Source organism: Lissotriton helveticus, chromosome 1_1, assembly GCF_964261635.1.
Source record: "Lissotriton helveticus chromosome 1_1, aLisHel1.1, whole genome shotgun sequence".
Lineage (NCBI taxonomy): Eukaryota > Metazoa > Chordata > Amphibia > Caudata > Salamandridae > Lissotriton > Lissotriton helveticus.
Window position 1 is genome coordinate 439,216,460 of NC_136057.1, and position 14,598 is coordinate 439,231,057.

At 43.1% G+C, this 14,598-nt stretch overlaps 1 protein-coding gene across 1 annotated transcript in view; it reads right to left on the reverse strand.

Annotated features, from left to right (window-relative positions):
• Positions 1-12,343, reverse strand: part of LOC144762376 (endogenous retrovirus group PABLB member 1 Env polyprotein-like) — a 35,179-nt gene extending 22,836 nt beyond the window's left edge. The window contains exon 1 of the mRNA XM_078647549.1: positions 12,127-12,343. Within this exon, the coding sequence (XP_078503675.1) occupies positions 12,127-12,343 (217 nt within the window). The remainder of the gene's footprint in view (positions 1-12,126) is intronic.
• Between the last annotated feature and the right edge of the window lie 2,255 nt (positions 12,344-14,598).

The window sequence follows — 14,598 nt, forward strand, 5'->3', positions numbered from 1 at the left end:
CACCTTCTGTAAGTAAAGTTAGGTGTTGCTTAATTTCAGCCAGCGTGGACGTTTGTAGCCATTGAAGGCAGAGCTTGCCCACGCTGTAGGTGGTTACTATCCCTGGATGTTGTCTTTGGGAATATCTAGGGTCTGGCCTAGTCAATGTGAACCCCTGTTCTTTGTTCAGGAATCTGTCTTGACAGTTATTTGTATCTGTGGGCCAGATCAACCGTTTTTTCCATTCAGGATGTGTTCTGTTTTGGTTTAATATATGGTTTACGTCTATCTCAACATCTATAGAGCTATTACTGTTTACTGTTGGCTTTGGAATAGACGGTTTGTTCAAATCTTTGATTTTGGCTAAGCCAAGACAGGTAGTTTGTTGAATAGTGTCATTCAAAAATATAATTTGTTCTGGGATCATGCAGGCTCTAAACAATGATTCTATACCTTGTACTTGCCAATCTCTTGTACCCCAAACAGTTTTTGCTTCAATATTATTGTTCCAGAAATCAAACCCAAATGTATTCATTTGTTCAAAGAATGAATCGGAATATATCAATTTTGTGTTTGTAAGCATGGTCTTCATACCTGTCTTATTTGACAATTTGAAATAAAATGTTTCTGCATTACTTGTGTTAAACCCTGAAAAGTATGAATATTTATCATAAAATGTTTTCGAGCTATCTTTTGGAGGAGTAGCACAATGTTCCCATTGGTTATAATTTAAAACATTTCTAGGTTGAGCAGATTTATGTAGATAATGGTTACCATAATGGTTGTAGCAGAACATCTGATCATAATTAGATGAACCCTGCAAATAATCGTTGTTCTGTAAATTTAGCAGCCATCACAAGATCAGACATCATATCATTAATACTTTCAAAGTCCCAATCATCCGCAAATGAGCTTGGTTTTACAAAGTCACTCAATGAGATCTTGAATTGGTGTGGATACTTCAGGATTTCAACCGGACCATAGATTTCATAATCAGTTTTGTCCCATGCTACACCGCCTGGTATAGGATTTGCTGTGAAGTTTACTGAAGAAAGTTCTCTTTTCTCGATGTGTGAAGATGTGTGTGGTTTAAGGACCAAGTTGATTTTCTGGCTTGCTGTGTCCTTTTTAGCATATTTCCCTTCAATGAAATGTCCCAAACATAGTACTAAAATGAGCCAAAGAATGAGGATAAATGCACCGAACGCCACCCAAAATTCAATCCATGGAGAGATCAAATAGGTTTCTTTCAGCTGTTGAAAAAGTTCCTTAGCTTTGTCTTTAAAAGTTTTTGTTGATGGCTGTTTCTTTGCTTCACTCAGGTCTTCAGATGAATCATCGAAGTTGATGAAGTAGCCGGATGCTGTTCTGTCAATTGTTCCAATTGTTTTTGGATTTTGCTTTGTTTCATTAGCAAAGTCTGCAGTTACATCATCATAGGTTGTTGTTTCTTGATGAAAAGTTTTAATTTGGGTTTTAAGAGGTTCAAGTTCCATTGCTTTGTTGCATAGTCCTTGTTGATTCACTGTAGATTTTCCAAATGTGATCAGTCTTCCAGTTTGAGCCTCTGTATTCGTAGCAAACATTGGTGTTCTGCTACTCCTTGGGAGTCCACTTGGCCTACTGTTTGTTATCGGCCACATGATTGTGGTTTAACCAGGTCGATGGATACAACTCGGTTCTCCTTTTTACCAGCAAGGGGCGGTAGTACTACTGATCTTGTCCCGTTGACAGACAAGACAGGAACTGCTTTTCTGTAAGAAGGCCCAAATTCCTTCTTTACCGCAATCTTCTCTCTGACTAGATCCCCGACTTTTGGAATCCAGACAGGCCTTGCTGGGACAGGTGGTTTCTCTTCAGTGGTTGTTTCAGTTTTATGTTGCTCAGGTCTTTTCTTGTTTCATTTAAGTCCTGTAAAATAGCCAAACAATCTTTGATATCAAAGCTTTTGTCTTTAACCACTGAAGTCTGACTATCAAGATCTTGGATCATCATTCTAGTCCCGAACAATAGTTCGTACGGACTGAACCCTTTCAGAGAATTCCTTGGCAGGTTATTTAGACTACGTTGGACACTTATAAAATGTTTGACCCACCCAGCACCCGAACCTAATACCTTTGCTGTTATAGATTGCTTTATGTCACGGTTTTTTCTTTCTACGATTCCGTTTCCCTCGGGATGAAATGGACAAGTGTACCGCAATGCAATGCCCATACTGGTCATGGCCTCCTTATAAGCCCGGGAGCTAAAAGCAGGACCCTGGTCAGAATGTAGCATGCCAATTGCGTATGTGCCGATAAAGACTCGCAAATCTTTTATAACAGTTCGGGCGTCAGCCGATCGCTGGGGCCACATCCATATGAATCTCATGCATGAATCCACTGCGACCAAGATATATTTATAGTTACCATCCCTTTGTAAGGGACCACAGTGGTCCAGGTAAACACAGGCTAATGGTTTATCTGAGATTAGAAGGGGCGTCTGTGCTGGTCGTTTCACTGTTGATACTTTCATTCTTTGACATGTTTCACATTCTAGAACATAGTTCCTTGTTTGTCTTCTCATTTGTGGCCACCAGTATCTCTGTTTTAATAATGATACTGTGGCTGAAACGCCAGCATGTACAGAAGCAAGCCCTTCGTGTGCCGCTATGATGAGTCCTAACCTATGTTCCATGTTTGGAATTGCCCTATCTCCCACTCCAGGGATTCGAGCAAACGGAACATTATTTGCATCAGTTATGTATGAGTACTTTACTGGAAAGCCTTTCGGGAGTGTTTCTATCGCATCTTTTACTGTAGCGCTGACAGCCTGTAATATTTCGCTGTCTATTTTTGTTTTTGACCGGGTGATAGCAGCTACGGAAGCCGTTTGCACTGCTGCCTTCACTGCTTCGTCAGCCAATGAATTCCCTGCAACGTGAACGCCATCACGTTGATGACTCAGTGTATGTATCACGTGAGTCTTTTGTAGTTCCTTTTGCAAAAGAACTACTTGTTCCCAAAGCATTTTATGTTTGATTGTGCCACCTTTTGCATCTTTAAAACCATTCTGAACCCAGATCTGCAAGTATTCATTGTAAGATTGGCCGCAGTAATACGAATCGCACACAATAAGTGTGGGGAATTCTCGATCGGTATTTTCAAGTGCCATCTTGAATGCTAGTAGTTCTGCTCTTTGAGCTGTACAGTCTCCTAGAGATTGCGTTTTAGTGACCACAGGTTTAAATTTTCCTTCGTGCCAGCGACCTTTAACAATCGCGCACGCAGCACTGTAGGCTTGTTTACCCCCCACTGCGGGTTGTGCAGATCCGTCTATATATATTATACAGCCGTAGTGTTCTAGAGGCAGAATTTCGGTCGGCGGAGGACATTCGAATTCATATTGGAGAAATTCTTGTGTTTTTAAATTGGGATCAAATTCGTATACCACGTCTGTTGCAGCAAGAGAGTTAGCCCACTGTATCCATCTTGGATGGAGTGCTTTAGCATTCGGAATGCTTGCCTTGGTTACCGCCTCTAGAGCTGGTATAGGTGTCACGATGATTATTCGTTTACCCTGTGCTAGGGCCCGCTCCTTTGCTACAGCAGTCTGTACCGCGGTCAGAATTTTTTCCGTTGGGCTAAATTTCATCACGTGTTTGTAATTTTGTTTTAATTAACATGTCTGTTTGTAAAGATCTCAAAATTTCTGTGGCAATTCTTGACTTTTTAAAGTAAAATTTGCAAACCCTCTGCTGCGAACCCAAGTATTATGGTGTTCACTCTCTTCAAGTGAGTATCCAAGTCATCGTCTGTTAGATAGATGTCGTCGACATAAGATAATGCCTCGTCATCATAGGTTTGTAGTAACTCTGTTACCCTCGCTGAGAATAACCCTGGGCTGTTCTTGAACCCCTGGGGCAAACAACAGAAATTCTTTTGCGTGCCATTTATTGAGAACGCCGTCAAATATCTGCTCTCTGGTGCTATATTTTGACAAAAGAAACCATTAGAAATGTCTAAGGTTGTTTTGTATTTTTTGCGCACTATGTTATTCATTAGTGCAGCACTGTGCGAGTTTTGTACTGCAAATGTTTTGCAACATGAGTTAAGGTGTCTGTAGTCCAAAACAAGACGATATGAATTGTCTGGCTTGGAGACAGGAAACAAAGGGTTGTTCATTTGTGAGGTGCAGGTTTCAATCACCCCCTGGTATTCAAGTTGATCTAGGATTTCTTTTACCTGTTTTTTAGCTTCTTGCTTAATCGGGTACTGCCTCTGTGCAGTAGGTTGTGATTTTAACTGGATTTTGTGAGGAGAGTCCTCATCCCATCCCACATGATTTTTATATAAGGCAGGGGCTTGAGCTACTGCCCACTTTCTTGCAAGTGTATATTTTTTATGAATTGGAATATGGTTTAAGAAGGGAGGCATAATTATTTCTTCGCCATGTGGGCACTCCCTGACAAACTCTGGAGGCCAGTCTTGTTCAGCTAGAAGGATGTCATAGCCCTAGGACAGATTATCCCAAAATAGTCCCCTTATTTTTCTAGTCTTATCCCCCTCTATACGCAATGTTATTTCATATATTTTATGAGGTTTGCTAACTCTGGTATCTGCAGTTTCCACCTGAATGTATTCATTCGTGTCCACTGTCTCCAGATGATTCATAAGGACTTTGCGAGCTATGCTCACTTCTGCTGCGCTGTCTAGCATTGTCTGAGCCCATTCTCCGTTTTTCAGCTGTGTCCTCAGTATTCTCGGCATTGTTGATTACTTTAATACTGGCTACCTTCTTTTTTTGAAATTGTAATTTTTTATTCAGATGAGCAGGTTCTTTGTCTTTGGACTTGACGTGCTCTTCCCTTTGTTCTGATCGTCCTCTTCTTTCCGATTTCTGCGAGGAAGTCTGAAAAGATTGAGAGGGACGTGTATCAATATCTTGATATCTATCAGGTTTCTTTATATTATCCCTATTTCTAAGGTTGTATTTTTTCACAGAGGGCTCCCGTTGGGGAGACTTGCGTCCTTGGTCGGGAGATCTTTCTCTCCGCCAAGGAGACCTTCCTCTGGACTGGAATCTTTTTTCTTTAGGATTGGATTGCTTATTTCCATCCCAGCTCTTTTTTTGAGTCTTTAAATTATTTTTTATAAATACTTTTTCAGGACTTTCAACTAGTTGGGGTTTCACTGGTATTCCACCCAAACTATCTCTTCCTAGTTCTTCATAGGATTTTTCTATAATTCTGGCAATTTCCGATGGTTGGTCTGCTATATTTGTCTCTTTTAACCTCTGGCGAATCGCCACATTTGCTGCTTCTCCCTTTATGTTGGCTAATAATATTGCAGAGACCTGCTTGAAGTCTTTCAGTAGTTTCATACCGAGAGTTAAAGCGGGTTCTGGACCGTATTCATCATGAATCTGTTTTAGCACATCTGGTATTACTGACATGGATGGTACACCATGTGTTTTTGTGTAAATGGAAGCAAAGACTGTTCCCCAAGTGTCACAATCCTCCACATGTGGTGCGATTCCCATTGGAAGACAGATAGTCAGAATCCTATGTTTCTCAACAGGGGTGGTATCTGGAAACACCGCCTCTATTTGAGTTATTTTTTGTGCTAGCCAGAAAGGAAATTGTTCCCGTTTTGCGGGTACCTTACCTAGACAGGACTGTATGTTCTGTGGTGTAATGTTATTTGTGTTCCCCTGATGACTGGTCAGCTGTGGAATTTTAATTGCTGGTTGGATTGTTGAAGTCCGCATTGCATATTGGACTAATTGTCTATGTATTTTTATTAATTGTTTTAGCTGTGCTAAAAGTTCTGGTGCAGGCATTTCTTCAATGTCTGGATGTGGTGTGTATCCGGCTAGGACCGGCCACGTTGCTCCTGGTCTAACTAGTGGACCGAGCCTGGTGATGTGATTATTATGTTTTAGGGCGCCATTAAACAAGAGCAGATGCTCTTGGAATTTGAGTGGTATTTCCACCTCCTCGAAAGGAGTGTACTCACTAGGAGGTTCCTCTATTTTGTAATAGTGGAAGTCCTTTGTTACAGCGTTTGCTGCTGGAAAGTTTATCCATGAATAGAATACCTCTGTCTGCCGATATTCGTGTGCCTCAATTACGAATATGACTGTACCACCTCTTGGTGTCAGTCCATTTTCTATAAGTTTTAGGGTTATAGATTTCCTTATGTTGACCGGGATGAGTATTGCATCTGGGTCATTTTCCAGCAGAGTATTGTCTGCTACTAGGAGTTCAGCTGCTAGTCTAACTGTCTCCCTTTCTTCTTCACTTTCTGTCATTTTACTGACAGGAAGGTTATTCTGTTTGTTTGCAGATCAGGTTTCTATGGAAACAAAGATTAGATGCACAATATTTTGGAACAGTGTATCCTTCAACGTTGAATAAACCAAGAACCATACATAGGAGTCTCCTCCTGCGAGGTTTGGCGGATATGACCTTTCACCCACTCCAGACGTCTTTGGAGTATTATGGGAAAAAAGGGGTTCTGTGTGAAAAAGCACGACTGAGTTACTCTAATGTCTTGCGTTAGTTTTATCGCCTATCCAAACGTTGGGCGCCATGTAGTGTAGTTCCTATTATCCCGATAGGCTCTGCGCATTGGAATAATATCTTCAATAGTATAGACCTAGGGCAGAGGTTAACTAGGTCTTCTGCCGACGATATTAGACTTAAAGTTTTGTGTTTGCCAGCTAGCTCAGAGTTCACTAGAAACTTTCTCGAATAGGCAAGGAGGATTTTAACCTCCCTGGATAGACAAGAAGGGATTTAGTTTCTGACAACCATAGAACATGACAACTTTGCTCTCCCCTAATCAAGAGTGTATCTCTAGAGTTGTGTGAAAACAATAGACAATTTATTTTACTCAGTCAGTACGTGCATTCTTAGTTTCACCAGTTTGTAGAGAAATAAGAGATGGGCGTGGTTCAATAAAAGATGTTATTTATTGATCAGTCTCTTTTCTCATACAAGAGAAATTAATCGCTATTATTGCAATACTTGTAGTTAAGTAAAGTGCATACAGTAGAGACAGAATTATAAAATAATATTGTAAAATCATTGATATGGTTTCTGAGCCATATGATACTTTAAAATGGATAAAATAGATACATACATATATACATTTGACTAATCATACTCAACTGGTGCTTCTAACCACGCCTACCCCAGTGTACCTGACCTAAGCCTAATACGTGGGCGGGAGTAGATAAGTAGCAGTTTAAGTTAAGTTGTTTTGCCAAGGGACTGATTCGAGAATTCTCTGCAAGGGGTTATACAGTTCTGTACCTGAGATCTAGAATGATGGAGGGCTGGTATCTCTTATCCCAGGTCTTGATATTCCAGCTGCCTGCGAGGGCTGCTTGGAAGCACCGGAGCTGGATTTCTCGGCAGGAGAAAGGCAGCGTCTCGTTCTCAGCGCGTCAGGAAGGCGGGGCAGCGTCTGTGGGCTTCGCTCTCTGCTGGGCTCCTCAGCACGTCTCGCTGCTCCGATCTCGTCACCACCGCATGTGTTTGCTTAAGGCAATGTCGGTAATATTTATACCTGAAAGGTGCCGAGATTGACGTAAGGATGGACATATATACGTCAATAAGGATGTCATATGAACGGGCTCGTTCGCACATTCTTTTGCTGAAGTTCTCGGTGAAATCAAAACAATGGCTATGGGAATTTCCCAGGTCGCTGTAGGTTTGATTTGTTTTGAGAACTCCGTATGCCTTATCAGGGGCTGGAGGAATATCGCTTGTCTAATTAGATGGCATGCGGTATGACCTAATCAGATAACGCGCTTCTGTGCCGTCGTGTGGCTTAATCAGATAACGGTTTTTGCACCGTTGGATGGCTGCTAGTTAATTATTAACCAAACCAGGGTCAGGAATAGGGGAATCGATACAGTACCTATAGGAATACATCACAGGTCGAGGCATGTCATTTAAGGAACAGAAAAGAACAATGGAAGCAAGAGCACAATCGCTAATTTTTGCTTACAAACAACTGAAACAAAAACTGAGTTGCCCATCATATAGTCATCTTTTGAAAGTAATGGCCTCACAATTAATCCCTGCTCTTGCATATGGGTTGGAAATATGGCATGGCCGGGAATGTGAAGTTTTAAACCATCTTCAGACAAAACCAGAAAATCCAGAGTCAATCGGTTTTTATAAAATGATGCTGGAATTTCCGTGCAGCAGATCCTGGCTCACGGAATAGCCTTTGCTGGTCCGAAATAAAGGCTCAGTTGGTTTTGCAAAAATCGCACACATGGGGCGAGTTTTTACAATCAGCATTAACAACTTTAGACATACAAGAGGCATGGGATAGTAAGATGGAAAGGGCAGCTTTTAATAAAACGTGTAATTGTGCTGCAAACAATATGTCCCTTGTCGAAGATAAAAGAGCCTTGGTAAAACACAAACATTCCTGGACAGTTATTTTTTTTTTTTTGTTTGTTTTTTTAAAGAGACCTTTATTGTCCAGCATACAGTGTACACAGCTCCATAGCTTACAACCCAGCCGGGCCAGCTGCAGGTAATGAACTTTGTGGCTCACAGAATGTATATACACAGCTGTATTTCCGGCAACCCTGGGGTCCGGCAGCGTAAATCAACATTGCGCAGTACAACATGACTTGTATACACTTGATATCTAGTAATTGTGTGGTCTGTGGGTTTTGTTTTTTTGACATGTGCGTAGTGTCTCGAGGTGGTTGCGCTGATGCTACCTTCGTTTATAGCTGCGGTGTCTGCCGCGTCCATCACTACCAATGTGTCGTATCTGCGAACATATCTGTGCGGGGTGACATTGTGACTGGCACGGCGCCGTTCGAGGGAGCTTAGAGGGTGTTCAGCGACCTAGTGCAGATGGGGCGTGTAACCTCCAAATGTAAAATTGTTCTGCTTCTCAGTTTCTAGACGGGGGGCCCAGACTTCGGCTGTCCCATCCGTGCGTACCCAATGGCGGGAAGTAGCATAAAGCGCGACGATGTATGCGCACGGACATGGTCCAGTTGAGTATGTATCTGTATCAACAATTAACTACAAAACAGGGACGTGGGGTTCATAAGAGGCAGGTAGGGATTGGTTCATGCAGAGTTCACCGTAGTGCCGAAGAGGTAGAAATCTGAATCAGCGTGTCAGTCGTGTCTCGCGGGGTATGCAAGCGGGGAGGGCCGGGACTCAGGAATGTATGGGTCGCCTGCGCAGTGGGGCCCCAATGGGGGTGGGGGGTGTCCCCCGAGTGACTGGAGGGTGTAGCCGTCCAATGTATGGGTCGGGCCACTGCCGTCGCCACTCTCGCAGCGGCGCAGCCCCGGGAGTGTGGTATGTCATCAACAATGCGTGTTATGAAAGCGCTAGTCAGACGGTGTGCCGAGTCCGATGGTGATTCCTGGACAGTTATAAACTCTTATGTCAAACTAAAACTGCAAGCTTGTATGGAGGCTCATTTTTGCTTGTTTTTAAAAAACAGCTTTATGAAGTATCGGTTTGGAGAATATGAAACAAAGGATCTGCGATAATCATGGAAAGGAAAATTCACAAATGAACACTGCTGTTTATATGGATACCGCACCGAATCTTTATGTCACCTGATGTGCGTTTGCCCCTCTTTTAAGGAAGCAAGAATGAGACTTTTAAAACCAATCTTAATGGATCTTAACATCTGCACCTGTAGACAAACTGTGACTAGTTGGTTGGGGGCGCGTCAACTATTCTTATTTGCCAAGGGGTTACATTTCTTACTTTGATTAACAACCTCTTATGTAAAGAAGATACAACAAAGCGAACTAGGCTATAAATGAGTTGGCAATATGGATGAACTGTAAAAAACTTTTTAATTTTAAATTGTTTTTAATGTATCTTAGTTTTAAATTATGGAAATTGATTTTAAAACAAATAATTTATCTTTAGTATAATGCTTTACGGTTGTGATAACTAAATACATTTTTTCTTGAATTGAATTGAATTGAATAACAGTGCCTGTGGCAGGGGGAGGCTTTGTCCTTGATTCGGGGACAAGTTCCTTTGTTCAGTGGCACCAGTGAAGCCTTTGAGGCTCACCGCCACACCGGTCTAATCACTAGCCATCCTTTGTGGGCAGAGGTGTCACCTCCTGCTCACCCAGGTCTTTGTCTCTGATTCCTGGGAGCGGCACACACTCCCCAGCATAAGGTCAGACTTCTGTCTTGGCGGCAAACCTTCGAAAAAGCCCGCCAAGGCACAAGAACACTGGGTTAACTTGGTGGATACTATCTAAAGTGCCACCTAGCTATATGCTGGTTAAACCTCAACACCACCATCATGTCTGGGGTTAAAAAACACGGTCTTTGAAACACAAAAGTAATTGGCCAGGCCATCATGCAGCTGGACATATAGGTAATGCTTACATGCCACCCATGTTATCCGATGACCGTCAGTCACGTGTAGGAGAATTACGTTTAGAATGCTGCCACAGCGCAATATATGCTTGCACGTATATTCCCACACATATAATATAATGTGCCCTGCCTCCTGGACTATACGAGGCCTGTCTTTGGGATGACTGACATATTAGATGCAATGAGGTGACCCTTGTCCTTCATCCAGTTGCTGATGTCTGTCATGCAGTTGTGAAAGTTGGTCTTGTTGGTGGTGTCTTCAGAGAGGGGGAGGATGAGTTGTGTGCCATCGGCATAAGATATGATGTTGAATCCGTAGATTTTGGCGATGCTAGCCAGAGGTGTCATATAAGTGTTGCAGAGGGTGGGGCTGAGCGAGGATCATTGGGGTACTCCAAAGATGATTTATTTGGGTTCTGAGGTGAAGGGAGAAAGCAGACTTTTTGCGTTTTTCCGGTGAGGAAAGAGGAAATCCATCTGAAAGCAGCTCCATGTACGGCTATGTTGTGTAGCCTTGTGATGAGTGTGTTGTGGGAGACCATATCGAAGGTTGCCAAGAGGTCTAGGAGGATCGGAGCTGCAGTCTCTCCTCGGTCAAATGGGGCTTGGATGTCGCAGGTAGCCACAATGAGGGCTGTCTCTGATATGTGGTTGCGGAGGAATCCGCATTGGAAGGAGTTAAGTAGGATGTTACATTCCAGATGTGAAGAGAATTGTTGGTTCATGGCTTTTTCTAATCGTTTGGCTTGGTGCAGGAGTAGGGAGATTGGTCAGTAGTTGTTGAGTTTGCTGGGGTCGGCTGATAGTTTCTTTAGTAGGGCGTTGACTTCTGCGTGTTTCCAGTCCTCAGGTAAGGTGGCAGTGGCAACTGAGATGTTGACCAAAGTGGTGAATGCATGGTTGATTATGGCTGTGGTGAGGGCATGGGTTGGTAGTGGCCCCTGAGTGGTCCGAGTTCACGAAGGAGGCGGTTTCCTGTGAGCAAGTGGCTCCATTCGGTTAGTCAGATGCCTGTAGTGGTAGCGCGGTCATTGTGTTGCTTGAAGAAGTTTGGGGAATTGGCTTGGGGTTTGTAGTGCCTATAGATGTTAGCTATCTTGTTGTTGAAGAAGTTTGCAAGGTTGTTGCAGAGTTCCTGTGAAAAGGTAATGTTGTTTGTTGCAGTGAGGGGTTAGATAATTATTTGAAGATGCTGAAGAGTTCTCTGCTGTTATTGCAGCTTGATTCGATGCATGAGACTAATGCTATTTCTTTGATTCTTTCAACTGTCTGTGGTAGAGGTTGGGGGGGTGTCTTGAAGGTGGTCTTGTCAGTGATGTCCTTGCTCCTGTGCAATCTCCTTTCTAATTGTTTACAAAATCATTTATTGGTCGTGAGGTATTCAGTGTATCATCTAGACTGCTTAGTGGACTTTCTGTGTGTGTTATTGCCAATGGGAGTGACCCTGGCAGTGCCATTGGTGATCTAATTGTTGAAGTTTCTGATATTCTGGTCTGGGTTGTTGTAAGAGATGGGGTGGGTGGTGTAGAGGGTGTTGATCTATGTGTCCTTTGATACAGCATCGGTAGTGTGCGTTGGTCAAACTGGGGGTGGAAATCCGTGAGCTGGTGATGCTGTAGTTGACAATAGAGTGGTCAGTCCATGTGAGTTCCGTGGTGTGGCTGTACCTGACAGGGTCGCTGGAGATGAAGATGGGTTCTAGCATGTGGCCTGTGGTGTGCATGGGGCCGTGGATGAGTTGGGTGAGTCCAATGTTGATCATACTGTCAAGGATGTTGCTAGTGTTGATGTCATCGTGGTCATCAAGATGGAAGTTGAGGTCGCAGAGGAAAATGTAGTTATTGGAGTCTATGAGGAGAGGGACGATAAAGTCGGCGATGAAGTTGCAGAAGTCTGGATGTGGTCCTGGAGGACGGAAGGTGAGGATTCCCCTGATGGTGGTTTTGCTATCTGTTTGGAGTCGGTAGATGAGTTTTTCCATGGCTTGTGTGATGTCTTTATTTATGGTGGTGCTTTGGATAGATTCCTTGTGAATGATGGCAATCCCAATGCTAGGTTGCGGTAGATGATCTTGTATCCTTCGGGTATCGCGGTGGCGATATCCGGAGAGCACAAGCAATTGGTGTTTTTGCTCAGGTGGTGTGTTCAGGCTGGAGCTGGTCGGTGGTTTGATGTGTGTGCTGTGGCAGGTGAAGTGGTAGATGGTGCTGGTGAAAAGTACAGCCGTGGAGTTTCGATCAGTACCGTGGCTGTGTTTTTTGCAGCATCAGGTGTCAAGGGTGTAGAGCTTGGAGATGGTGTATCCTCCGGGGGCAGGAGGGCCAGGGGCCATTGCATTTGGTGAGGTCCAGACGCAGACAGGTGCAGACGGGCTTGCCATTGGCACGCCTTCGGTGCGTTAGAAGGGCACTTGCACTGCAGCCTTCATCAAGTAGGTCCTGGGTGAGTAGGGCTTCTGTTGGCGGAAAAAACTTGAGTGGGAAAGCCCGGGCAGCTACGGTGTCACAGGATCAGGCTAGAACAAGCAGGAACTGGAGGCCTCAGGCAAGTGGCAGCATAGAAGTCCAGGTACCTACTGATGCAGTCGAGCTGCGCTTCAAAATAGTCTGTTAGGGGAGTTACTTTGGGTTCATGTCTTTGGTAGCAGCGTCATTCTATTCATAGGTTATATTGTTTTGCTACTTCAGCTACTAGGAAAAATTAAACGGCAGTTAATTTGTAATTATATGGGCAAATTTGGCTTAGTGTGGATTTTTGGAGAAGTCTCCATATACTTTGATTATAATTAGGGCTCCCTGTTTTATGGTATTTATTATTTTGCCATTTCCTTCTGTATTTATCCATGTTTATTTTTGGGGCATTTTATTTGTATTTATCTACATTAATTTTTGCTGCAATCAAAAGACGATGCTGCAGCTAGTATTTTTCCACATTTACCTAATCCTTTCGGCGCTTATGAAGAGCTCAGCTCGTCATGAGGCACAGTGGAGCTGTGCTTATGACGGACTGAGCTCTTCATAACCACTCTGGAACGCCCACGAGAAAATTATTCCCCTCCTGTGCGGGGCGTTCCATTGAGCGGGCGGAGTCGTGACGTGCTCAGCTTGTCATTGGCACAGCTCTGCTGTGCCGTGTGATGAGCTGATCTCGTCATGAGCACCACGGCGCCGCACGCAGCCCCCTTGCCCCCCACACCGCGGGGGAATTAGTCCCGCAGGGAAGGGGTTAAATAGACAATGCACACATGCACTCGGTTAATATTGGTTAACATGACACATTCATCTGAAAACTTAGCCATTGTTATACAAGCACATGTGCATTTCAAAAGACTTTAAGGACATTGAGGCTCTTTCTGGTTTGTTAATGAGATGAAGACCACTGTAAACCAGTTCAATATTTGTTGATGATACTGTAATGGCCAAAAGATTCAAAGAAAGATTACACAATCTTGGCCACATCTTGCTTCTGAGAACGCCAGTACGTAGTTGCACAGATCTCTTTTTGTGGAATATTATGCATTAAATATTTGTTCAATTCTTCTTCAACAACATTCATTGTGTCATCAGAAGCTCCAACCAACATGAATAAATCTTTGTAATCATTGAAATCTTGACTAAATTGAACTTTCATGAACAGATCCAAGATTGTAACCTATTTCCAAAAACAGCTGTAACTCATTTGCCCTGTTATGTTCCTAGCTAGGACGGCATCCCACTTGTTTTTCAATGCATATTTAAAAGTAATCATCTCTTTTATTAGGGCATTTGCTTATTTTTGTGGTAAATTTTGCTATAAAGTGGTGATCATTGGGTCTTGTGTATAGTCTTGCTCCAATGCCAAAACCGTGTCAACATCTATGACTGCATATATTTGGTGGACATGTGTTTCTTCTGACTCCAGCTTCTTCTGAATGTTGATAATACCAGTGACAGTTTTAACAATGAAATGTAACTTCACATAGACAGATTGGTGGTTTGCATTGTTGAGGCGGAGTAGTTTTTTATATGTGATCCATTTAGGAACCAGTGGCTTCTTCTTTGTCTACTAAAAGAAAGGAAGTAGTGCCATATTTCCAAAAGTCTTACTGCTCCCTCACACCAGCTGAACCATTGAATCACAACAACCGCCCTTGGACATTGCATTCCTTAATCAGCTCTCCATTTGGATCATCAGTCTGGCGTGCATGAGTTGTGCACTGCTCCAAGGTCATTTGCTCCATACGGGCCTTCTTTATGA